The sequence below is a fragment of the Schistosoma mansoni genome (genome assembly GCF_000237925.1).
Source record: "Schistosoma mansoni, WGS project CABG00000000 data, supercontig 0137, strain Puerto Rico, whole genome shotgun sequence".
Taxonomy (NCBI): domain Eukaryota; kingdom Metazoa; phylum Platyhelminthes; class Trematoda; order Strigeidida; family Schistosomatidae; genus Schistosoma; species Schistosoma mansoni.
Genome location: NW_017386040.1, coordinates 443,680 through 471,679, shown reverse-complemented (window position 1 = coordinate 471,679; position 28,000 = coordinate 443,680). Strand labels below are relative to the sequence as shown.

General features: G+C 32.7%; 1 protein-coding gene across 1 annotated transcript; it reads right to left on the bottom strand.

Annotated features, from left to right (window-relative positions):
• Positions 1–237: 237 nt before the first annotated feature.
• Positions 238–27,982, bottom strand: Smp_156820 (normocyte binding protein 2a, putative; the record flags this gene model as incomplete). The annotated part of the gene is made up of 9 exons (XM_018788886.1): positions 238–459; positions 9,628–9,729; positions 11,734–11,835; positions 12,480–12,616; positions 13,550–13,691; positions 15,578–15,696; positions 18,500–18,749; positions 21,107–21,337; positions 27,947–27,982. The coding sequence occupies 9 exons, from the start codon at positions 27,980–27,982 to the stop codon at positions 238–240; spliced, it is 1,341 nt and encodes a 446-aa protein (XP_018646508.1).
• Positions 27,983–28,000: the final 18 nt, after the last annotated feature.

Here is a 28,000-nt window from a genome sequence, read left to right as displayed (position 1 = left end):
CAAAATAAGTCACTCAAACAAGTAGTTGCTATGTGAAGATGTGAAAGTCAAAAACCACCCACGCATATATCATCTCTGAGGTAATCAGTTCATTTAAGTTTATTTAGTAAAATAAGCTTTAATCAATTTCAAAAAAACAATATGAACAAAGCACAAAAAAGGAGAACAAAAATAAAGATAGAATATCTTCATATTAGAATATTAAAAGTTGTCATCATCTTTGTTTTAATCATAGGTTTACTTATTATTATTATTGTATATATGAGGATTGGGATACAGTCCATTTTTATATTGTATATGATATGAAGGTGTACATTGATTAGGCAAACATGTAATTGATTCATAGGATTCCCATGGTTCTTTTGCATATACACTGTCTACATATTTTTGTTGGTAAGGGAGAAGATGGCATTGTTCTTTTTCTCTATTTAACAGTGGGAAAGATTGCATAGTTTTAGTCTAAAATATAAACAAAATAATAATATAAGAGTATGAACGGAGATTGTAGGATTTTCATAGTTTAAATCACGAATTTATGGTCGCTAGACCATTATCGAAGCATGAAAGTACTGAGCGAGCGTTTAGTCCTAACATGTGATTCTTCTACAAACTCTCTATACTATTTATAATAATCTTGCGCTTACTAGTGATGAGTTTCACACTACAATTTCTTGAATCCTAATGAGAATCCGTGACTGGTGGAATTTAACCATGTCGGGTGTGTGAGAATTATTCACTGAAGGTAACAGGTGAGAGATGCACAATATCGTGAATTGGTTGCACTTTGATAATGTACATCGTCGAATACCGGCCTAGTAGTCCATAGGTTAGTTTTCAAGTGTGAAACCGAAATATCCTTCGTTTAATCCCCAGTTGCGTAATCACGTATCATTACTTCTAAATTGCCCATACTACTAGAGATGAAATGGACGTCCAGTGCTTCCTGGTTACAGTGAAGGTGTAGTTAAGATCAGTTCAAGATAGAGACTAAAAATTTCTTTTGTTTTATTGAAGTGTCACTTTAGAAAAACATTAGGACCAGTAAACTTAATATTCTACAGTGTTATGCAAGTTCGTAACATATTGCAGTGATTCGCGTCATACTACTGACTTACATGTTCCCTTTTGACACCAGAGACAAAATGTCAGCTATCATTGTAATGAAATGCATGAAGTAAGTACACAGTGTATAACCGACAAGTGAACTTATCATCTGTTTTTTAATAATGATGAATCACTATTCATAAATCACAAATGATGTTTTTCATCCTGTCAATTCATTTTAAAAAAGTAACTTTTTTAGTGTAAAGTTAAACATTTCATGAGCGCCAACGCTTCATATTATGAACATTGGTTGCCAGTGGTGTCTCACATTTGACACAGCCGAAATATATATATATATATATTGCTGAAGTGCTGTCTATGAATTCTTGGAGCTAAAAGTACCACAAAAAATTTTCATTTCAAACGTATATTCATTATTATGGTTCAATTTACAAACTGATTTTAGTTAGACCATCAGTGGAAACCTGGAAGCATTGGATGGCCATTCCGAACCATCATGGGACTCTTCAAGAGTGAGCACAAATTTCATCGTTCTCCTAATCATCATGCTACTCGGACTGCTCCTGCTTTTGCGTTCTCATCATGTTCCTCTTCTGTCAGTAAGAATCTTACTTCCAATTCTTGATACATGCTAATTACATCTGTCCGTATAAGTAGCACACACCAAAATAAATGAACGGGCTTCGTTTAGTACTCTTAAACTTGGTTGGAAAAGTTCTGATTCTCAGATGTTGTTTTTGGTTTTAAGGAATTTTTACAATAAATTACATGGATCTAACCATTCCCACTTGGTTTACTTTTGGACATCCAAAGTCCATTGTTAGAGGAATTTGAAGTATGTCTTGTCGTTAAATGAATATATATATATATATATATATATATATATATATATATATATAAATACGGCAGTTCTCCCTGTGCTAATTTATGGGTGTGAAACATGACAGGAGATATTCATAGCTTACCGGTAATTAAGACATCTCTCGTACATTTTGATTTCACTGAGTAAGTAATAACTTAGTTTCGGACAGAATAATAGGTAAATACGGCGAATTGAATTGCGAGGTAGTCAATCTTCGTCAGCCAAGGTGGTTGGGACATGTTCTGCGTATGCTCAACCACCGCTTATCTCAACGAGCGATGTTGTCTGGTGTAGGAGTAGGTTGGAAGAAAGCTAGAGGCGGTCAAACCAAAACATGGCACCAGTCCACGAAGTTATTAACAATTACACTAGGTCAAATCGGTTGAGATCTGTGTGATTATCGTAGTCAATTGTTACAGACCCTGAATGAAAAGGCTCAAAATCTCTCACAATGGCATCGGTACATCTACTCTTTGTCTTCTCTTGGATGTTATATTACTAAACTCTCCATATTTTTGATTTAACTAATTTATATTATCTTCTTGAATTGTGTCATTGATTTCTAATCTTTCTTATCACCACTAATACTGTTGCTACCTCTACAACTATGGGATTTGCCCTAATAATTTCATCTTGCTATACTGATATGGTATAACAAGTTGAACCGATGTGTACACGTACCAGATCCTGCCTTGTATTTGAATGACTTGAATGACTGACTGACTGGTATGAATACATTAATACTGTATCCATCATAATGAAACTTTATTGATTTCACAAATCAAATTATTCATTGCTTGAAACCACAGAATTAGTTAACAAGCTTTGAACATATCTGCAGCATTATAAATGTTCAGTTAATTGTATTCAGCACTTTGGGTTATTTATCCGTTCATATTAGTGTATAATTTTAACTAAAGACTTTATTTCAAGCAATATACTTTTGCTTTTCATCGGGTATTCTCGCCTGAATTACACTGACATGTTTATAGTAGACAACCGCTGTTAAGTCTAGAAGTCTTTAGTCAAAACTACACTATAATATTCAATTTTCACCTACTAAATGGACATGAAAACATCCGAAATTGCTATGGGTAAGTTGAGTCGTACACAGGTGACCAAGATTAAAATGATTCATCAGATATACTTTTAAAATCAAAAACAACAATCGCCACTATCAAATAAAACATACACTTTCCACTAAATGATTGAAACAAAAAGACAGTCCAAAATATTGGTCACCACAAAAAATCATTATATGAAGGCACCGATTATTAAAGCAAATGTAACATTACAACAATTAATGAATATCTGCAACTCAAAACAACTGTCAGTCAACTTCAAAGTCAGAATCTTCAGTACGAACACCAAGACAGTTCTGCTGTACAGATCTGAAACTTGAAGAACTACTACAACCATCATCAAACCACTTCATACTACATTGTAATCCAAACGTAGAACACTAATACAACATACAGTTGTAAGCAGGTGAAGAGAAAATACGAAATACAATAAATTCAAATTATTCCACTTTAACTGTTGTTTTGTCTTGTTTTTGGAACATATAATTATCATTATAAGCAAAGATGGATAGTGACTAACAGTGAAATCCAGGATGCGCGTTTTGTCCTACTTGAGACACGTCAGCTGAACGTACCTGCTACTCAAAGTCGATTCTCACTCTGGGACTCAAACCTAGTACTGTTCGCTTCATACGCCATTGTATTATCCACTTAGCTACTGAGTCCTGATAGCCACTATCCATCTCTTCTTAGAATGCTTGTGAATTAAGGCTATATCGAGGCAATATGCACAGTATGCGCATATGCCGATACGAGACTGATCAATTGTAGTCCTAAACATCTATGGGAAGATTCAAACAAACAATACCAAGTGAATTTAAACAATTATCATATTTCACTTGGTTAAATTCAAGCCCCATCTATTTTAATTTCAAAGCTGAGTATATATTTATAAGCCTTAGTTACATATAAATGGTAAAAAATAGGTTAATAAAGTTTATTTCAAATGATTTACACTTCAATTAACTAATCAATCATTATTATTTTTCGAATATCAAAATTTAATACAAATCAATCTCTCTCTATACTAGTAGGAAGTTAAGAACTGATTAAATTATTATGTTTTAAACATCCGTTACAATAATGACTATTGTATGAGTTCATTATAGGAACTAAATTGAATTATCTTTTTAGCAAAAAAACAGAATAGTTTAGGCTTAAATGGATATAACATTTAATTATATACATTTCAACAACAAAAAATGTAAAGCAAACATTAACTAGAAAGAAAATTTTGTGAATATTATAGTAATTTAATAGTTGAATACATGGGCCAGCTAAATATTGACTACCATGGAAAACCTGAAAGTACTGAACGGCCGTTTCGTCCTAATATGGAACACCTCAACAGGCTGCATTATGGATGCATACTTCTGAGGAGTTCCATACTAGGACGAAACGGCGATCTAGTGTTTCCAAGTTTTCCATGGTGATCTAGCTTCAATTGACTCATGAACTCAACTATTAAACACTAACTGGTTACATGAATTAATAATAAATACTCTTTTTCTAAATGGAAACCATTTCAGGAAACATTAAATGCCGTAGGATGGTAGTAAACAAGTTAACAATCTCAATATTTGTTTGGATCAATCTGTTCTTCTCCAAACATCAAGACATGACAACTACAATAGTTTCATTAAATCAAATTTATATTTAAGAGCCTAAAGGAAATGTGGTTTATGGGGAATATATAATTTAATAGTTTGCATCAAGAACTGATTTTGGTTATACACTTACTAAAATCTAGAAAGCATAGGATATCCATTTTATCTTAGTATGGGAACCCTCAGAAGTATCAATCAATGGCTCTACCAGAGATTGAATCCAGGAACTTACGGTTTTATTGCCAGAACATAGTTTTTTTTACCTTTTTAGTTGATATCCAACGATTGGAATTGCAACTACTAATAGTTAATGTTCAATTGTGATTTCGGAACTCCAGTAAAAAGCCATGATCATTGGCGTTCACTCATGGTGTACGTCATCGCGGAGTAGTGGAATTTAGAAATTCAATTCTAAAGATACCAACTCAGTTGTTTAGGAATTAAGCACTGGCAGCGATTCCTGAGGGTCCTGGGTTTAGTTGTTAAATAGGGTCATGGTTGCCTATTTCTGGAAAATCCCATATTGTGGAGAGACAAGTGTCTAGTGCTTTCTGGTTTTTCATGTATATTTTTCCAATGTCTGTCTGTTATATATATCACACAAAATAGTTCGATCAACTAAGGATATAAATTCCTAACCAATGGCGGAGAAGATTTGTAACTCAGGTGGATGATTTTGTTGTTCAGAAGAACGATGAAAGCTCCAAGGAATAATTCCTTGAAAAAGCTTTGACCAGATTGCCAGGCGAAACGTTGGATTTACTTCAAATTCATTCGCCGAGATTTTAGAAATATATTATTCCTGTTATTCAGATATATTTGGATAAAGTTATTCACAGAATTCAATCTTAGTACTCAGCTCTCAACTAGACTAGCCGGCCATGTGTATTGTGCACTCACTGAGGTTAAACTGAAATTTAAAAAGATGTTTTGCTCATCATCAGAAATTCTTAGTGAGATGAAAATTATGAGTGAGATTTTTTACTATCAACAATCACTTATAATTCAAAAAATTTGGGCAAGTGTTTGACTGATATTCATAATTTTGTCATAACATTTTCTGTGATATAAATTTCGAAATACCCATTATTTTGTCAAAACTTTCGAACGCTACTAACTTTTTCATAAGTAGTTAATAAGAAGTTAAAGAAATATTTACCATACTATGCCAAACACAAAGAATTAAAAATCTAACTCTATGGGATTAAAACTACTGATAAATTCAGAATAAAAATACATACCAATTCGAAAAATGAATTTGAATAATTAAAATGATTTGTTAATATTGCCCCTAGTATGAATCATACTCTGGAATAGGCTTCTCTAGGGATTTTCGTGCATGTATATCACTTGTTCCAAGTGGTACTTTGGACTATTTGAATGGAAAAAAAGAAAAGCAACGATTGGTTGAACTAACTAACCAACTATTCCATGTGTTAATATTAACACGAATAATATGAATTGATCAAAAGATCTTTATGACGCCAACTGGTTTGTTTATTATTAGTGTTTTCCTAAGGAATTAAATATAAATTAACCGATTCTTCAGATACCCCTTCCAGTTGTTGAAGTTTATTGGTAGAGTAGATTGGCTTATCTGGATATTTTGTTTTTTATTTACTCAGTAGCACAACTATTGCGGCAGAATAGTAGTTTCCATAGAACACCAGCAATACCCAAGGACATTCTTTACCAGTTTACTCTGTATGCATACCAGAAATACACAAGTCCAAGACTCATAAATTCCATATTATACACATAGGCATATATGATGTATACCCAGGTACCCTTGGTGAATACCGTGAGTAAAGAAGTTTCAGTCCGTGCTTCGATAAGAGTAGTGAACTAGACTGATCTCTATCCAGTCAACAGTGTCATTTTTTGAAACATATCCCTTACGTTACCCCGGAGCTGTGTCGTAAAGATGTTTCGGCCTTTGGCTAGGTAGTTCGTTCCCAACTAATAAAACGAGAACGGACTCTATCTCTTTTAAATAATGAATCATACAAATAATGTAGTAACACTCAATGGTTTCAGTAGTAAACAAGTACTAGAAATACGTAAATTTTTTCATAGACGTTTCAATTCATGCAAATATTAATAGTGTTTGACGTTTGTTAGTACATTTCTTTCAAATATTGTTATTTCCGACCACTACCAACTTTATTCCTAGCTGAAGATCCCGTCTTAAATTCTCAGTCAGGAATATTGACACACCAGTTTACCAAAATATGTTGTTAATGGGTAAGAGAAGTGAGTTAAAATTTTTATTATTTAACTTCTATTTATACCTTTGTTATTAATCGAATATTTTAATACCTGAGGAGCGATGAAAATAATAATTGAGAGTTAGTTTCTACCATAAAATGGAAAGAATGTCTAACAAACTTGAGTCATCGAATCATCTACCGCTGTTGAGTTTTGTGACAGTGTACGTGACTCTCACCTGAATTTATTTCTTAAAAATATAATTTGACTATTTAATGCTTCCCAAAAAGCTTAAAGAAGGCTCAATAGCACAAAAATGTCAAAACTTTGTGTCAATATATCAGTGATAAACGGTATGTTCGGAATTACAACACATGGTTCAGTGGGCAGTTAAACTTCCATCCAGTTGAAATTCCATCTATTCTACATAAACGTTTAATTTTAGGATGTTATCTGAAAAGATAATCAAAATACTTTGAGAACAATTACTGTTTATAATTGGTTTTAATTAATTATATTGAAATTATCTAGCTAAAAGTATGTTCTAGTAGCAAAATCAAGCTTTTAACTGTACATAATGAAAAAGAACTACCCCTACTGTAGGAGAGAACAAACCAGCTTCCAGATGAAGAGAAAACGTGGAAAAGACGCTCCAGGTGGATAACACATACGTTATAGGAATCATCAACCTGCATCACTAGACAAGCGCTAACTTGGAATCCCCCAAGTAAAGTGAAAAGAGGCAGACATTAAGAGAATGAATAGCAACTGAAAACAACTGAAAAAGACTTTCCAGGACAGAGTTGGATGGAGAATGCTGGTGGGCGGCCTAATTGGAACAATAACTTAGAACCCCTATTCCCTGATTGAATAATGATAGTAATCAATTGATCAACTGACCAAAAAAATTTTGAGTGAGAGTATCTTTAAGAAATTGATCGTTGATCAAGCTTTCTAGCTGAATCTAGTTTATCCAATACTTTGAATTTCGAATCCACTATGATGAGGTATGTTCATCAAGTGTAAAGCGTTAACTCATTTAGATCATTCCGTTAATGTTATGGACTAAAATCAATCTCTTCGAGCATATGTGTATCCTGTGAGGACTGCCTCAATACTGACATTAAGTCACTAGCGTTTCAAGAAGAATTGGATGGTGGTTAGCAGTGGAATCAAGAATGCACATAAACGCGCAGTGCGAATAACAACACTTTGGTTCAGGTACACCCAGCTGACAAGTCCCAAATAGGATGAACCATGCGTCCTGTATCTCACTGCTAGTCGCCACCCAACTCTTCCTCAGAAGCTAACGTTTTACCATTAGAAGTGAATTTAAATTTAAAACTATTAGTATGGGCTTCTTACAACATATATTTCTAATTTTGACTAACTTAAAACGATAATTATTGATATAAAAGAGAGAGGTGTGATATTCAAAAGTATCTAGTAACTGGAGTGATATGCTGAATTTATTTATCAACCAACCCAAAGTAAGTCTAAGCTATTTATGATATAATTAAGGCTTTTTTACTTGAGAATAACAATGTATCATCCTAAACCCGATTGTCTTGTATACTTTCCTCTTTTTTTCTATCTTGATTTTTGTTAACTCTTTTCAATATGAAAAATGATGAGACTATAATTCATGGACGGCCTTTCAGCGACACCAAAGTGACCTTGAGGATGTCCATACACTAACTAGAACTAAGGTTATAAACCAATGTGAGTAATTAGAATTATGATTAACAATTGATGGTTAGGGTTAGGAAGTAGATTAAAAGTTTTCATCACGAACTGACATCAACTAAAATACCAAAAACGTTATTTAGCCAAATGGATGAATGAATTTAATACCAAAATTCAAGACCTGTTATCCTAAATCTGACTGGTCTGTTCATAAATCATACTTATTATGATGGCAATTATAACGAATTCAACTTGTCTTCCTTGTGAACAGTATTATTCACTGATAGACACTGCACATTATAACAGAGAGATAAAAGAAATAAATGATAAAATTTGAAAAATTTTGACTTTTGGACAATTTTTCAAAGTCTTTTTTAATCTTATATTAAGACAATATACAGTTATTTGTGTTATATCCTAGCGAAGACATAAGTATGGGTAACCTCCGGGATCTATTAATGGACTATTATTCTATGCACATTCTTACTGGTTAACTATTGAGTAACTAGATTGTGTATATCTATATCCATCTCATTATAAGCTTCATTTTAACCTATGAATTATTACTGTACGATTTACTGTTCCCAAATTATGTTCAGTTTATTGATTATTGTATCCCACGTTCACAGCCATATTTGGCTTGATCTTGTACAAATATTGTTTTCTATTTTATGGTGTGATATGGTCTAGCTGTCTGGTATATAAACAGAGTATGCTTGAAATAAATGATTCGCATAGATTCGCATAGCTGAACCTGTAATTGGTGTTCTGGACTCAATTGGAAGGATTAGGCGGACAAGGGACCCATAAGGAAGCTAGACTCCTCATACCAGTTGAACATCATTGATTGGCACAGTGTTAAGACTGGAAAAGTCGTATTTGGATTGGTGGATAAGTCACGTGGTAAAAACCGGACATAAGATCAATAACGGATTAGCATACGTCCTCTTATTTTTATAAAGTCATAACAATATGGTAATTGTATGTTTAATATTTTTGTGAAATGTTAAAATACTGTAAAATTTTATTCCATGTATATAACTATTTACAGGAAGAAAAGAATACCATGATGAAAGCGCATATCTTAGGATACATATTAATATTACATTTAACTTACTGGACCAGAGTATTTCCAAGAAGGTTCTTTTGATAAATTAGATCTACGTGAAACTCCTGTATCATTAGAATTTCTCGGTACTCTAATATCTTGACGTTCAAGCTGAAATAAAGTTATAAGAATAGCTATTAGAAATTACTTTTTTAATTTTATAATTGTATTCATGAGCACATTGAAGCTAGACCACCATGGAAAACCTGGAAGCACTAGATGGCCGTTTCGTTTTATTGTGGGACTCCAGCAGTGCGCATCCACGACCTCGCCTTGCAAGATTCGAACTCAGGACCTGTCGGTCTCGCGCTCTAACGTTTATTCTCTAGACCACTGCGCCGGCCAGCGTCCAATGATGTTAATGTCTAACTTCAACTAATCCAAGAAATTGAGCAACTGTCCGCCACTGTCTTCAGTGAGTTACTATCTCACAACAGACCCGGTTGAATTCCACTAGTCGCTGTTTCTCAGTGGTCTACAAGTTAAGTGTTCGGGTGCGCAAGACTGATAGGTCCTGGTTTTGAATCTCGCGAGGCAGGATCGTGGATGCGCACCGCTGAGGAGTCTCATAATAAGACGAAACGGTCATCCACTGTTTCCGGGTTTTCCATGATGGTCTAACCTCAATCGACCCATGAATTCAACTATAAAATTACTAAAATCTCCACAAAACTCCTTCTGATAATTATTTTTTGCTGTGAAAATGAAATTTTTAATGCTATTAGATGAATAGCGTATTTACATGTAGTTTTCTACCGAAAAAGATAGTTTTCAAAAAATCTTTATGAACCAATATATATATTCTATCACACTGTAACAAACTATACTATACTATTCATAAACTATAACATGTTCGAAACGAAAGTTAATGTTAACATCTTATTGAGTTACCATATAGAAATCACTTACCGGTGAAGGACAATAAACCAAATACTGTCCTTTTTATGATTCTATATTATAGCTTGTCATTGTCCAGATCCATTCAGCAAACACTTAACAATTATAGGTTACCTAAGATATGACTAAAACACTTGGTCGTTAGCGGTCTTGTAGTAGACAGAAATAGATCATCTAAAGTAATTTATCGTATATCTACTACCTTTTCTCCTTATATAGTTTGATCTCACCTCTTACATAAGCTATAAAGATTCTTTGTAAAGTAGACTTACGTCCAATACTCTATTTCACTGTAGACTACTATATTTAGAAAATTATCTACACTCAAATGAATTAGAACACCCAACTTCATAGTGTAGTGACCTGCTTTTCTTGACGAGAACGCGATTTGTATAATGGAAACAATTATAACCAATTGTACCAGTGATTGTTTTACTGTACTCGTTTTGTTTAACTGTATCAAAATCACTTTTCGTTTCGTTGTCCATCTTGTTTTTTCGAACTTTCTTTCGCTCTGCCATTTTGCCTGTACTCTTTGGCACGTCTCGGTATTCTTTCTATACCACGAGATCGACAATAAATATACTTTATCTGGACCAATTACAGCCTTCTGGTTTTCGACCTATCAAAGGAACCAAATCATTTTTTGGCGCGTAATGTTATTGTAGTGGTGATCATAGTCAATCGAATCTCGATGCCATCTACAATACCATGACTTTATTCTGAAATGTTGTATGATGAGCTCAGTCTTTGAATGCATGAAATAACTTTTCACCGCAAAGAACATTGTCTGATTATAACAATCTATAAACATGTATGTAGATTTTTTGTAAACTACTCACTTTTTATTCATTATCTATGAAAATTATATTTGAGATAATCTCTACAATTGAAATTCGAATAATTCCAATGTTTCATTCAAAAAACGTGTCTGGACTACTTGATGGTTATCATCACAGACTGGCATTGGTTGGAGAACTATTGAAAATGTCCAAAATACCTATGCATTATTACCTGAAGACGTTTGGACAAGTTTGCTTGACGAAACGTTAGGATTACTTTGATCTCAATTGCTGAGGTAGTTTAAAATATAATTTACAGAAATAATAACTTCTATACACTGAGAACCCGTTTTCTGACAAACTATTAGTTTATATATTGACAAACATTTACTCATTTTATTTCAATAATATATATGGCAATAAATAATAATCCTACCTCTTCTTCTAATGCTTTAATTCTCAATTCAGCATTATCCAATAATTTGAATAATTCTAATCGTTCATTATCTGCAAGTACTGTTCGAAACTTTTCATTTTCCTGAAGAACAATAGAATTTGAAATAACTTCATTAAAATGAATGTATTGTGTATACTAAGTTATGGGTTCACTTTTTACTCCTCTCCTCTTCTAGTTTCTTTTATAAACGCTATTTATCCCACTTTTCCAAAACCCAAGGTATCTCTAAGCTACTAAAGAATATAAGTGACAGTATATATTTATTTTGATGTGGTGGGCAATTGCTGAGATTTGTTCGATTTATAATTGACAATCACTTCAGTCTCACGCGCGAACATTTCATCTCAACAATCTCCACAATCTTATACTAAAAAATATGTATTTTTAATAGTTGAATTCATAAGCCAATTAAAGCTAGACAACCATGGAAAACCTAGAAGCACTGGACGGCCGTTTCGTTCTATTTTGAGACTCCTCAGCGGTGCGTTTTCACGATCCCGCCTCGTGAGATTCGAACCCAGGACCTATCAGTCTCGCGCGCGAGCGCGGTTAGTTGAAGTGAGCATCATGGTTGCGCACTTCTGAGGAGTCCCACAATAAGACGAGACAGCCATCCAATACTTCCAAGTTTTCCATGATGGTCTACCTTCAATTAACTTATAAATTCAACTGTAAAAATGACTAAAAATCTCCCCCCCCCTAAAAGGAAACAAAAGAAAACTTACAATTTGATCCATTTTTTTATTTTTAATAATTGTTTGTTCTTCTAAACGATTTTGTTGTTCTTTTAATGCTTGAATTTCTTCATAATATTTTTGTTCAATATTTTGATGATATTCATTATTATCTTGTTGTTGTTTAGCTAAATTACATACAGTTTTATTTAATTCCATAATAGTATTACGTAATTGTTCATTTTCATTAGATAAATTTCTTAATGTAACGGTTGTTATCATTGATTGATCTGAATTATTAGATTGATTATTGATTATTGATTTATTATAAGATTGTTCTAATAATTCATTATCTAATGGATTCATTGAATAATTTGAAAGATTTACATTTAATTTTTGTTCTAATAAAGAAAAGAAAAGATAGATAGATATATATCAAATGTCAAATGACAATCAACTTTATAGTTGAATTCATCAGTTAATTGAAGCTAGATCATCATGGAAAACCTGGAAGCACTGTACGATCATCTCGCCCTATTGTGGCATACCTCAGCAGTGCGCGTCCACGATATTGCCTTGAACTCAAAACCTATCAGTCTTGTGCGCGTAAGTGCTTAACCTCTAGACCACTGAGCCGGTCGGCATCCAATGGTGTTAATGTCTAACTTTAACCAATGAACTGTATTTATACTTAGAAGTGAATACAATGAAAACATTAGAAAATAACTAATAAAAAGATTTACTCTGCCTCCCGCCTCTATTGAAAGTGTTGTGGGTTTTATTTGTTTATAAGGGATAAAATTTGAGCTTTCAAGTTCATCTTGTACTACCTTGATAACGGAAATGAAGAGTGATTAACCTTTCAGTTTTGTTTTTCTTTAGTCGTTCTTCATTTAATTATGATCAAATTTTTATTAGTTGGAACTAGGCAAATTTTAATAACAAAATTCTAGACTTGATCTTATATGAAGTCGTGTTTGCATATGGGAACTACTAAGCAATCTTAACCTTGGACAACATAAATATGAATGGTTCCTGTAAATGGAATTCCATATGCTTAGTCACTTTCAAATATTGATTAAGTTATGTACTTTTTAAAAAAATAAACTATATTGACTTACTTCTTTGACGTTCAAGAAGTGTTTCTAATCGACAAATAAGTTCTTCTTGCTGTTTAACTGTTCTCTCCAATAATGGAACTCTTGAAGCATTTTTGCTAAGTTTTTCTAAATCCAATGATTGAGATTTGAATTCAGCTTGAAGCTAAACACAAGGGATGCACAAGAAAAATAAAAATGTAGTTGTAGTATCTACTAAATATTGAACAGATTCAAGTGTTATATGTTAAGTTCTAAGCGCTTTTCATGCAGAATAATAATATCACATTTTCAATATGGGGTTGCGAAGATTATTGAATTTTATTAAATTAATCATTAATCAACTTAAGTTAGAGTTGGAAGTACTGGACGGTCAATTTTTTGTAGTATGGGACTCTCTAAAAGTGCTCATGCACGATCCAACAGGCGGACTTGAACATAGAACCTTAGGTCTTTTGCGTGAACGCCTAATCCCTAGACTACTGAGTCAGCATCCAACTTTATTATTGTCTAACTTCGATCAATCCATGACATTGAGCGCGACCTAAGGCCCTATTATCAAAGAAACGCTATAGAGTAAGATTTCAATAAATATTAGTGAAGTCTGTTATAACGTATATTCTGGAACTTATAAGTAAAGTGTAGATAAAGTTATTGACCAGAAATTTATGTATGTTTAGTTAACAAAAACAATTGTTTATTTGAAAGGAATTTTGTGGATATTTATTTGATTTGTAAGTTGTATCCGTCACAGTTTGATCTCAATCGGATTACAATTGAAGAACGATTCACAACTACAACACTACCAGAGTTCATGTACCAGGTCAAAATAACTTTTCAATCCTACCTAGTTTCTAATAGTACCCCAAGTGAGAGCGATCTGTAACAAGAACAACCTACAAACTAAATGAACATCCATAAAAACAACTTCAACCTCTTTTCAACCCTTATTATAGAAGCCTAATATTAAAATTATCAGAGGGTTTTATCAGATAAACTGGGAATACCACATTGAAATAAAACCACCACTCGTTTCCAGAAATGTCCATATTACTCATATCAATTGATAATAAAAATCACTGAAATGATAAAAACAAATCTTAGCCAAGATAGATGTTTTTGGTGATGTATTGTTCTCTAAACTAAATAGCGAAATTTGAGTGCTTTCTTCATCACTCTGTATGACACATTCATAGTCTACTTCAAGTAGAAGTGAGGCTTCCAATTATTCCACAAATGTTATATCAGTTTGTTCTGATGACCTTGCTTGTAATTGGATGTCTTCATAGTTTCTGTAGCATCCAATTTCTGCTCCATTTATACTGACTATTTCTGTCAGTTTAACTTGTGGCATATCGAAATAGATCCACTATATAAACCCCTATGACAGAAGTCAGTCAACAAAGACAGTCGGCAAAAATGAAAACAGTAAAATCTACGAAAATAGACAGTTACAAACAAGGTCGTTAAAAAAGGTCTGATACAACACTTTTGGAATATCATAAGGGGTTTTTGTAGATATTGTAGTAATTTCAATAGTTGAGATCATGAGCCAATTGAAGTTAGACCACCATGGAAAACCTGGAAGCACTGGACGGCCTTTTCGTCCTATGGTGGGTCTGTTGTGAGATAGTAACTCACTAAAGACAATGGTTGATGTGTCGCTTAATTTCATGAATCGGTTGAAGTTAGACATTAACATCGTTAGATGCCGACCAGCTCAGTGGTCTAGAGGTTAAGCGCTCGCGCGCACAAGACTGGTAGTCTTTGAGTTCAAATCTCGCAAGTCGCGATCGTGGATGCGCACTACTGAGGAGTCCCACAATGGAACGAAATGGTCGTCCAGTGCTTCCAGGTTTTCCTTGATGGTCTAGCTTCAACAGACCCATGACCTCAACTTTTGGAATAACTAAAAAAGTCATTTCCCCACAAGGAAGATACTGACTATATAGTCGAGATTGATGATGAATTCTCTATAAGTGAAAAGATACATAAACCATTCATACATATATATAAGAACATTTATGAATTTCATGAATATATATAAATTACTCGAATCAATTTCTCTTCACTTCTTTTTTGATGAATTAATTGATCTTGTAAAATAGTAACACGTTCTTTGTAAAATGTTAATTCACTTGCTGCTCGAAGTAATTTCTTTTTCATAATCACTAAATGATTTAAAATGAGAATTTAATTGAATGTTAGTACAACAATTGTCAATTCGACACAAATTAACCTAAAACAGTTTTCTGGCTCTCGTATATAGAAACTGTACAACAGAAAATATTGGTCATTCACCTGAAAGCATTCAAACCACACATAGTGTATGTTATCAGTTCACCTGTCGAATTTGATTTCCATTACACAACCGTTGAAGCAGTGATGATATGAGAGACTAAACATTGAAAATATAGTTCAAGAAGATGAAATGAAATATTCAAAAATCAAGACCTAGGGAGAAGCAAAGAGTGAACTCATTTGCATGATTACGATCGATTCTGATTCATGTCACTCAACGTCTCAAACCAATGGTCACAACCACTTAGTCTCTAACTGAGTGGTCAACAATCAACAACAATTTTCAGACTACAAGTTAATGATTTTATGAATAGATACTAAATCTTGCTTTGGCTAGTCCTAACATTCTTCAACTTTATTATTAATCTAGTCATTATTGCACGTCGAGTTAGTTGGTTAGGCAAACGTAGCACATACCTCAGATACCTTAGTTAATAAAGGTACACAGCCTCATCGATCAATTTATTATGTTTGATAGAAAAATCGTAAGATTCTGTATTGATTTTCAAGTGAGATTTTCTGTATTAATTTTGTGTAGATTTAGTTGGCATTGCCATCTTGATCGATTCATTCACTGTAATTTCCCGTTTAAGTATCAACTGTTCAGTTTGATAAATTCTATCGTAAATAATCATTGGATCTAATCTATATGCAATTAAATAAATCTAAATGTGAATTAGTACTTCTGGGGTTTTATCAAATAAGGCTTCCTTGCAAGATTTGAATGTTTGAAGTAATCGGAGCTAGAGAGAATAGGAAAGTGGAACTGCAAATCATATCATTATACTTAGTACCTTAAGCCAAACATCAACATTTCTCTATTGTTCCATAATAGGTAAATGGTGTTTCGAAGATATCTATGATCAAACATTAAATAATATGCACATCTTCCAATTCCATTGTCTATGTTTTATAGTCATAGAATAATACAAGTTGGTAGAAAAAACAATACTTCACCAAAGTTTTCTTAGAAACACCCTATGAATATGATATATCGTTTTCATACCCTATCACATCCTCACTTTACTTGAATTCTTATGGTTCTCTCTCATTTAAATCAATATTTACTTAATCTAACTACTAATAAATAATCTATCTGTGAATGAAAGTCTATTCGTAATGTCGATAGTAAAATACTATGGATTTTAAAACATTGGTAAGACATCTAAGAAAATAAAGTATTCTCATATGATTCTTTCTAAACTATTGTTTTTTCTTTAATCATGTTGATCAGTGGTTAGTATGTGGAAATCCAAAACTCAGTTTTTATCCTATTTGTGACTTATTAGCAACCAACAGAGACTAATCAGTCTCAGCTATTTATATATTATGAATTGACTGTTCCTTGTTGTTGGATTGTGTCCGATTTTGGTGTGGAAATAGGATGACAGGTGTTATATGCGTTATATATATTCCCCTATCCTTATTATTATGGATTGATTGTTCTTGTTGTTGGATTGTGTCAGATTTTCGTGTGGAAATATATTGACGTTATAGTCAGGCTTATCTCGTGTTCTTGATCTGATTTGTGTTAAAGTCCTGTAGAACAGACACTGGGTGGGAAATCTAGTGTATATATTCGTCTAAGGTAAATTACCATCCCACATACGTGTATAAAGTGAAAGGACTGTTATAACAAGAAACCCTAGCGCTATAACAAGTATCCTACCTTTATAACACTTTTCTAGATTATCAATTCACCACCTTGTTCATTTTATTATTTAACCCTCTATGAAAATCTACTATCTATGCCAAAACTAACAAGCTATGATTTCAACAAAACAATTATGTAAATTATCGAATCCATTTATTGAAAATCGAATCATCATCATAATAAAACAATAATTGTTGCTAATCATTAACCTTGATATCTTTTTACTTCACTCGAAGATACTATCCTAATTCATAGTTTAATGAGTTGAATTGTTTATTTGTTCCCCCAGCATGATATTTACAAAAAATGTTTCCTTTTTGTGTAAAAGAAAATAGTATTTTACTCTTAGGGTCAAGTGTTCAGTTGATAAGGGTGTACCGATGACCATATCATAACTTGAAACCGTTTATTGGTTAGATCGTAAGTATACAACTGTGAATCCTTATATTAAGATAAAATAATTGTTCACTTCTTTCTGATTTACAATATAGTCCAGTTAGTCAATCCATGATGTTAATTGTCTGTATATTTAAAGTATTTATTTATTTATTATTTATTATTATTAGCTTTATTCAATATTACATTTTTGGTACAATATAGAATTCTCAGCACAAAGTACTTCAACAAGTTTCTATTTCTTATTTCTTCGTACTTCCTGACGGTAAATATTGAATGATCGCCAGTTGGAAGTTAGCAGCCCAGTCAATCGACATCTGAATAATGTACATTCTTCTCGCTGCATATTGCCAGCAACCGACGATATCTCTGATTACACCTTCTGTAACCTTTACAGCCAAGGGTTTTACACTTTTCAGAAACGCACCTGATGAATAGGTTGTGCGATGAATAGCCATAATGATGTATTAAAACAAACAAAATTAGATAAATTGTTGAAATATCTAGATGACAGGAACAGGTAGCCCAGATGTTTAAACAGGCTGCCAATCATATAATCTAATAAATTCTGATATATTTATATAAGCAATATATAAGAGAAAACATATAAAAATAAAATTTACCAAGTAAATTTAATGCTTCCCGACGACTAACTGGTATCTCTTTAAGCGCTTCTTCCCAACCAGATCCAAGTACATTTAATCGTAACCAATCCCAATTAGTTAATTCAAAATTTCTTTCGATTGGACCTAAATAATCTGAGCTAAGATATTGTGGCCAATATTTAGAATTTCTATCAACGGATGATGGTTTCTCTGATAAATGATTTCGATTTTCATTTAAATCATGAATACCATGTGATTGATCTATATCCTAATTGTTATAATATACGATAGAAAAGATTTTCAACAATATTAAATCATAAAAACTGAAGATCAATTTCATTAATTGTCATTAATTAAAAGATCCATTCCCTAAAATCAACCACTTCAATAATAAGACATTAATTCTCGGATGATATTGGATGCTAAATTTCACTACAATATAATCTGAATGAACTTGGAAATAGTAATCTTATTGGAATTCTATACAATGGTTGAAAGCTAATTAGTTTGTCTTAATAACATGAACCTGCTATATCTCGAAGAGAATTATGAATGGTAACTTTTGAGGACTATTTATGGACCAATATGATATGTATATTTCCTATTGTATAATTGTTAAGTAACTTAACTATTCATATTTATGTTCCTCTTATTATGAGCTTTATTTTGACTCATAGACTATTACTATGAGATTTACCGTTCTTGAGTTATCCCAAGTCTATTGATTACTGCCTCCCACATTCACAGCTACATTTGGCTGGAAATTGTACAAATGCTATTTTCTATTTCATGGTGTGATTTGGTCTGTTTGATTGGCATATAGACCCAGTATGTTTGAGAATAATGATTCATATTGCAGAGGTTGTTATTGGTGTTCTGGACTTAACTGGCTGGGCTAGGCAGATAGCAGGATCGACAAGTGCTCTAGTCTGCTCGTACGGGTTTCGTGTGTTATTGGTCCGATCGATAAATCATTGCTCTCTTATAGGTAGGTACAAGTTATAACAAAACCAGTGGATTTAATAACGTCCGCGGTGTTGGATACATGATGTAAATCAATCGCTAACTATGGTAAAACAAAGTTTAATATTACCTAGTTTTAAAAAGTTCTTCAAATAACATCGATTAATGACGAGAAAAAAATCCAACTGTATAAGTTCTCTATGAAATGAATTCAGTGTAAATAATTATCCATCATCGATCGATTCATTCATAACTTAGACAAAAAGACATGGTCATTCATGTGGTGTGATAATGAATGACAAAATCTGATTGACAGAAAGCTACTAACCTGGAGAGTCTGCAATCATTAACATTTGATAATAACATATATTCACAAATCTAAGAAACTTATAATGTGTTAAGTGGCCGAAGATAATTTCCAGAAAACCCTGATTGATCTAGGTTTTGCGACATTTGTCACTTATCATCAAGGCGTACTTACAATATTTAAAGAAACTGACGTTTCGAACCAGTATCATCCAGCTCTACATTTTGAGATGTTATCATTAAACTTATTGGGTTATAACTTAGTGACTCACTACCGAAGTAGGCAAACATGAAATTGGTCGACACTCAATAATCAATCAACTGTAAACTCGTCATGTTTTTAACATTTAAATAAAACATTTCTCATATCTATGCATTAAAATACTATTTTTTCGTGTTAGTGAGATTTTGTTCAGTTTTCAACAAGAAGATTTTCTATAACGGAAGATTTTTAAATTTATCTAGAATGTCAGAATATGCATAAATAATCACATACAGACCTACTAAAAATACTAAATAACTACTGTTCCCAGTTTGTTTTACAACCATCTAAAAGCCAATTGTCATTATCAAATACATCAATTTTAAGTAAAGTGAATACCAATGCAATCGAGGACACTTATTTCATTCTGTTTAAGACTCTTCAAATGACTATGGTTACATATCAGTGCTGATGTTCATACTTAAATTATAACCCATGAAAAGTTTCGTCTAAACTTAAACAAACATTTTCCCATTAGTTGGGCTCTGGGCTAATGAAAGATATTAAGCAAGAAAGTTATACTTTTGAGAATCTCAAGAACTGAACTTAAGTAAATCCAACGTTTTTTTCGGTAGTTCAGTCTAAACATCTTCAAAGAAGTATGATCAAGCAACAAAATTAAAAAATCTATGTGTACACTATTTACTGGTTAGCCATATGTGGGACAATTCATCGAATCACCTTGAACAGTGGCTAACAGTGGAATACAGGATGAGCGTTTCATTCTTTTTTAGACTCGTCAGATGTGGTTAACTATATCTTAGTGTTGACATTCACTCCGGGACCCACTTAAAACGACATCGTGTCATCCGCTTAGCTACTGAGCATAGATTACCACTGGCTTTTGCAATGGTGTGAAATTTGATTCATTTGTATTGGTTGTTTGAATCTCCCCATTAATGTTGAAGACTACAATTAATAAGTCACCTTTAACATATGTGCATCTCGTACGAATTGCGTTGATATTACTTTTACGTCCCAGGTATTATAAGCAGAGTTGGTTGGTGGCTAGTAGTGGAACCAGTGGAACTCAGAACACAAATGTAAAAGACTATGAATAAACAAATTCTGTATGAATAGTTCACGGAACTTACAATATTTGGATTATTTTTTTGATTATGATGACGTTGCTGATCACTAGAACGAGAAGAAATTTTTTTAATATTTACTGAATTATCCTTGATATTCTTTTTATCTGGTTTCACAGCTGAATTATGTTTAGATTTTATAGGGTGAGGTTGCATATAATTTGGGACATCATTCAGTAAACTGTTTAATGGGCTCTCATCATCTTCTCCTTCTTGGTCCATCACTTCTGAGTTTAGCTATGTCAATAAAACAGAAAATCAGTAAATCATCAAAAGCGTTGGCAAATTTTTAAATTAGATTTTCGTCGCTTATTTTGTGTTGTGATTGTACTACTAAAGTAGTATGAAATTAGTCATAGAATATTTTCAGGTTTGCAAACACCTTGAGGAACCAAGAATAGATAACGCATGACTGATGAAAATCTTCCGTTATTTGTTTGAACATGATAATTAAAACGAATCCTAAAAAAACATTAGCACCCACAAGCTTCTACTCCTTCCAAATCGAATCTAAAACCTTCAGACCTTGAAGAAAGCCTCTCATATTTAAACCATTGTGTTGATATCTAATGGTCTACAGTTCTAACTTTTGTCAAAGTATGATATTGCATGCATACCATGCATTGTCAATTATAAGCCTATATGATGTACAGTAAAAATAGCTCGTATAACATCTGAATAACTTTTAGCATCCATCAAAGTGATATTTCCATCTCTTTTGTTCACTTTAAAGTTGTTCATTAAAAGTTAGAAGAATTTAATTAATTATCTTAACCACGGCATTAGATAGTCAACCTCTTATATCAAACATCAACAACCCAGTGAAAAAAATGTTTTCTAAAATTTAAGTTTTACTTCCTTACATAATACAAGTAGTATATACTTTCTCTGTGATAAAAATCATCTTCACAATAATGTTCAAGTTGACGCTAACAATATTTAATCAAAAGTTCTGAATAATTAATATCGTATACAAGTTACTTGGTAACAGGAAAGATCAACTATACTTAGATAACTGGTTGAACAGAATTAAGAAAGTTGGTTACGTAAGTATTTTATTAGACCATATTTCAATAAAATCAGATGAGTTATTTAAACTATAAACTTCTTCATAGGCAATAATAATCCTATGATAATCAGATTTTCAAGCTGGAAGACGACACACAGCGATATAGACTATTCCAAAAATATTGGTTTACTTAATACCTACTTATGTATTGCATTATTATTATCCATTAATAAGTCGTGTTGTTTTTATATAGATGAATATATACTTGAAACTTGTGTTGAAGTTAATCAAAAGTAATCTAAATATCCAGACAAAAGTGTGTTGTGGTAACCTGCAAAATCTAAAAACAGATCACTATCATGTATTGATATGAATTGAAAGAATCTCTGTTGTATAAGAGGACTGTATGTTCTGGGTTTAAGGAAAATAAGAAGCATTAGTTCACTTGAGATTAATAGGTGCTCCTTACTGATAATTTTGCGCAACTTAGAAGAAGCATGCCTTTTTATCAACTACTTCCAACCATCTAAGATCACAATAGGGAATGTTGGATAGCAGATAATGTTTTATTTTCGATTTTGATATATTTATAATTTGGAAACACAGTTAATGCATATGAGGATCATTTGTAGATATCAAGTAGTGTGTCAATGTTTAAATCTAAGTTCTTACTGAGCTCTACGGAACAGTTTTGCAGTCAGTTGCATTCGGTTTCAGAACTGAAATCATGAACCTATGACATCAAGTTTTCTACTTGCTAAACAAACCTAAATAAGTCATATGAGATATGTCGAGGACGTATGGCAGATGAGACGTAAGTATGGTCGATGAACCATGAGGAAAGGGATTATTCACCTTGCTATGACCATCTAGATCGGTCTAACGGTCAGTAAAATACTCGTGAGTTGCAAGGTTTGTCTTTTGGCATTTGACAATAAAGCTGTCTGTGCATTCTGTGACTTTTGCATATCTGAGTCAGTAAAACGTTAGGAAGATGAATACTAATTTAATCTGATCACAGGCTAAAAATGTTTTATCATCCAACAGAGAACCTGATCTATAGATTAAAGTAGGTCACCAATAACTTCTGTGGTCGTGGTGTACTTTAGGTCTCTAAAGTATCACTGATTCATCCTAGACATAACGATATTTTTACTTATGAATCACGTTGTACAGATAAATATGGATTCATAACATCTAGGTAATTTCCTTTGACCAGATGATCTCGAAGGTCGAAATCAATCACTATTTTCTCTTTACGAGCATTTTACATGCATTTAATGAACATAAACCCTATACGAATGCATGTAATATACTTGTAATATTTTTTTCATAAAGCCACGTTGGCTTCTCGATAGTATCATTCAGTGAAACATTGATTAAAAAAAGGAAATGAGAATTACTTTCAATAACTTTTCACACTGACTCTTATGTCCAGCCAAAAGAAAAATTTAAATTCATCATGTTTTCTGAAACTGGGTAATAATAACAACAATCACCCGTGCCTTCAATGGTGGACACATTCAATGTACTTCAGCTACTCGCCCTTCATTGTAGTTGAAAAAGCCCTTTTGTATTATTTGGGTGTTTTTACCATCGACGTGATAGCTATTGAAAATGTCATGAACTGCTTTTACGGATTTAATTTGGAGTCTTTCCAGCTTTACAGGATTGTTAGGAGGTTTCTTTGTTTATTTAAGATGTTCATTGACTCGAGTCAAGACTTCACGAGATGGCTCATCAATATAGAAGACATCGCAATCAACATAGCCTAATTTTTAGACACAATTTCATGTTCACACAAAAGGAATTTAACCCTTTGTGCGAACTAAAGCATTTCAAAGGGTGTGCATTGTTTTGTAATATACTTCAATTCTGTGCTGTTTTAAAACTCTTTGGAGTTATTCTTTTGTATCACGGCGGTATGGTAAAACTACCGTACCAATGCATGGTATTTCATTTAGATTATTATTTAGCAGTAACACGTCTCGCCTTATTACACTTTTAATAATCTTCATAAGAAAATTATTAAGTTGTAAGATGTTAATTATGTGCTTTCGTCCTGTCTATTTGTTCTCTTCAGATGTAATAATCTTGTTTTCTCTTCAAAAAAGAAATAGGACTAGAGAGATTTTTGCACTGAATAGATGTGCTGAATTGAAATCCATATAGTTATTTGAGTGCGTTGGTTTTTCGTAAATGGTTAGATTTAGAGTTCCGCTTAGATTTCTTTTAACTAAGAATCTAAAAAAGGTAGCTTACCGTGTTCATTTTCATTTTCATACGTAAATTTGATGTGAGATGAGAGTGCACTGATCAGTTTAGAAAAAGATATTAGATGAGTCTTTTTTATGACAACAAAAGTATCATCTACATACCTGAGCCAAATTCGTGGTTTAATATCATTGGCGAAAATATCTAATTTTATATGTGATATAAACAGGTCAGCTACAATCAGTTACACAGAAGATCCGATTGCTATTTTGTCTGTTTGCTTGTATAATGCCCCGTTAAAAGTAAATAAAGTTGAGTTTAAGCACATTTTAGGGATTTCATAATTAGACTGATGCTTAAAGGATATCTGTCAGATAAAATATTGTCATTCTCTAGTAAACTACTAATAAACTTTAAGTATCTATCAATAAGAATACTAGCGTATAATGAGACAATATCATAGCTTACCATGGTTTCATTCTTTTCGATAATTCATTCCGATGTTTTCGATTTAAAATCATCGGACTCTTTAATTATATTATGTAAGTTATGTTGAAGTGGCTTTAATATGCTGTCCAGATAATTAAATAGTGTACATGATGGCGTGTTTGTAAAGCCTACTATAGGTCTTAGTAGGAATTTGAAGTAAACCATAAAAATGTGACGTCAATTAGTGCATGATTTGGGATATAGCATAAACCATAAAAAGACACCAATGACTAGTTTTAATTCTTTCAAAAGTTGACTTGTCTCTTATTTGACTTTATTTTTAACTATTTGAAGATATTTTGAATCAATCATTCGATATGGACTAGTGGAAAGACTTTGAAAAGCTTTAGTATCATATTCCTTTTTATTCATGACTACTGTTGTCTTGCCCTTGTCAGCTTTTGTGTTTACAATAGTTCTGTTGGAGTTTTATTCTCTGAGCTGGATGGTTTGGTCGTGGAGCTTTCGTCGTCCTTCTGATCGACATCATCAGCACAAACAAAACTCCATCGGAATCATCCACCTGAGCTACAAATCTTCTCCACCATTACAACAGTTCTATATTTTTAAAGTGATTATAGAGCTCTTAGTTCTTTTTTTTGAAATGTTAGATAATAAGGTGTTTTTATTTATTCAAAATATAAGAACTACTTGATGATTTGTATTGCCGTACAATTATAAGTGATCACTTAGTTTAAACAAAAAATGATCTTAAATATTGATAAGAAATAACTTCTAACATAATCACCAATACAAAGAAAATATTGAGATCTAATGAGTTTTAATTCATAGTAAAACACATTTTATAGTTGAATTCATGAGTCAATTGAAGCTAGACCACCATAGAAAACCTGGAAGCGCAAGACATCCATTTCGTCCTATCGCGGGACTTCTTAGCAGTGCTTATCTACGATTCCGCCTCACGAGATTCGAACTCAGGACCTATCAGTCAATGGTAGACGGTTGCTCAATTTCGTGGATTAGTTGAAGATAGACATTAACACGATTGGATGCTGGCCGGCTCAGTGGTCTAGAGATTAGGCGTTAGAGCGCGAGACCGGTAGGTCCTGAGTTCGAATCTCGTTAGGCGGAATCGTGGATATGCACTGCTGAGGAGTCTCATGAATGAAAGTCATTCATAGGTCGTTTTATCTTAGAATTTTTTATTAGTGACATTGCATTTTTACAGTTATTACAACTTTATCACAATCTTACTAGAATTGCCTTTGATACACCGACATCCGAACTGATTGATACTACTTCCAAATGAAGTTGTAATGTGTTAATGTGATAATGTATTATTTGGAACCATTTTACAGATGATTTGAATATAAAATCATTTAAGATTCAAAGTGTAGTCGTAATCTCCAGAACGTCATTTATCTCAAAACTTGTATACGTTCTCTTTATCACATTTTATCAAAACCTTTATGAATGTTATTTCACGTTTCATTAATGAACAGTTTGTAATTTCCATCTGCTACATAATTAATTTTCTCAATGAGGAACTTAGCCAAACGATATCCATCTGTGTATAAACCGGTTTTGTGTATTTAGTCGATCCACTTCTAAGTGAATAAACACTAAGAAGAGTCGTCACCAACATACTATATGTTTCCTTAACTCTGTGAAAATTGCTACTTAATGATATCTCATAATAATATTTCATCGTATCGATGAATAGTAAAGCTTGAATAACATGACCTTACCTTCGATTCAATAATTGGCTAATATGTATGTGACTTTGTTGGAATATCTCCAATATATAGTGTTTTTAATCAAGAGTAATTAATTGATAACAGTGTACACTAGCTACCCTACTCCTATCTTGGTGACTAAATTTGGAAGAAACATAGGATGGCCATAACATTTTATGACAAGATGTTGACCGTTTTAACTGGAGGCCCTATTCTTAGTTAAAATAAAGACTTTAAATTAGTATTTTTAAATATTTTTGTCCCGCAAGTATTTCCATTTCTTTCGTAATCACAGACGGCACAATCTTATTTGTCACTAAAGAGTCTCAGGGCAATTCAAATAAATTTTTATGGTATTTCATATACCTCCCATCACGAGAACTAAACAGGTTATGGGTTCCTATCCATTTACCTCCAATAGCGTAAAGTCGCAATCTAGCCATTTAAAAGAAGAGCCACGTCGCAGCTTGATCAATATAACCCAGCTAACACTCAGCATTAAACACACTTGACACAAGTCGAAATCCAGTGATCAGCCAATTGTAACTATCTTAGTCGAACAGAACATCATTTAGACCTTAGATTTTCTTTACTCGAGTAACTAGATCATCTTCACTTACAAGTTTCTACATGACTTGGTATCAGTGACCATAATTCTGTTTGCCGTAATATGTCCATTATTCAACTGAGCAATCTAATGTATTTGAACATTAACCTATGTTCAAGTGTTCATGTATTTATTTACCAACAGCGTTATCACTTCTGATGCATTTAATTATTGTTTATTATCCAGTCCCAGACTTTTGAAATTATTACAAATTTCCAGGTTTAATAAACATCACAATTATAAATTAATTTCGAGAAATAATCCCACAACTTCAAATCGGAACTCATGACCATTAGATTTCAATCGTCTCAGGTTTTAGACATTTCTTCCACTAACAATGTTTCACAGTTGCACAAAATAAAAAATCAATAAAAATTTGAAATACAAACCAAATTAGTGGTTTAGAGATGTAACGATCACTAAAAGACTAAGAGATTCTAAACTCAACCCTCTATAGTAGATTCATTGATATACATTACTGAAGTATCCAATGTTTCCTAATTTTCAACCAATTGCCTAAATTAAGTTACTTTATGATATAAATGGTGTAAACATATTTTAAGTTATAAATACTATCAAATAGAGCAACGTAAATAAATTATGCATCATGAACAAAAACTACTAATAAACTGGATAGTTTAATCGTGGAGCTTTCATCATCCTTCTAAACGACCCAAAGTTTCTACTAATGATGTCGTTCAGAAGGACGATGAAAGCTCTACGATCAAATCATCTAGCTCAGAGAACAAAACTCCATCAAAATCATCCACTTGAATTACAAATCTCCACTACCAATAAACAGACTGTATATATAAAAGAAAATGACTTACTTCACTTGTACTAGGACGATAATACAATCCAGACATTATAACAAAATCTCATAG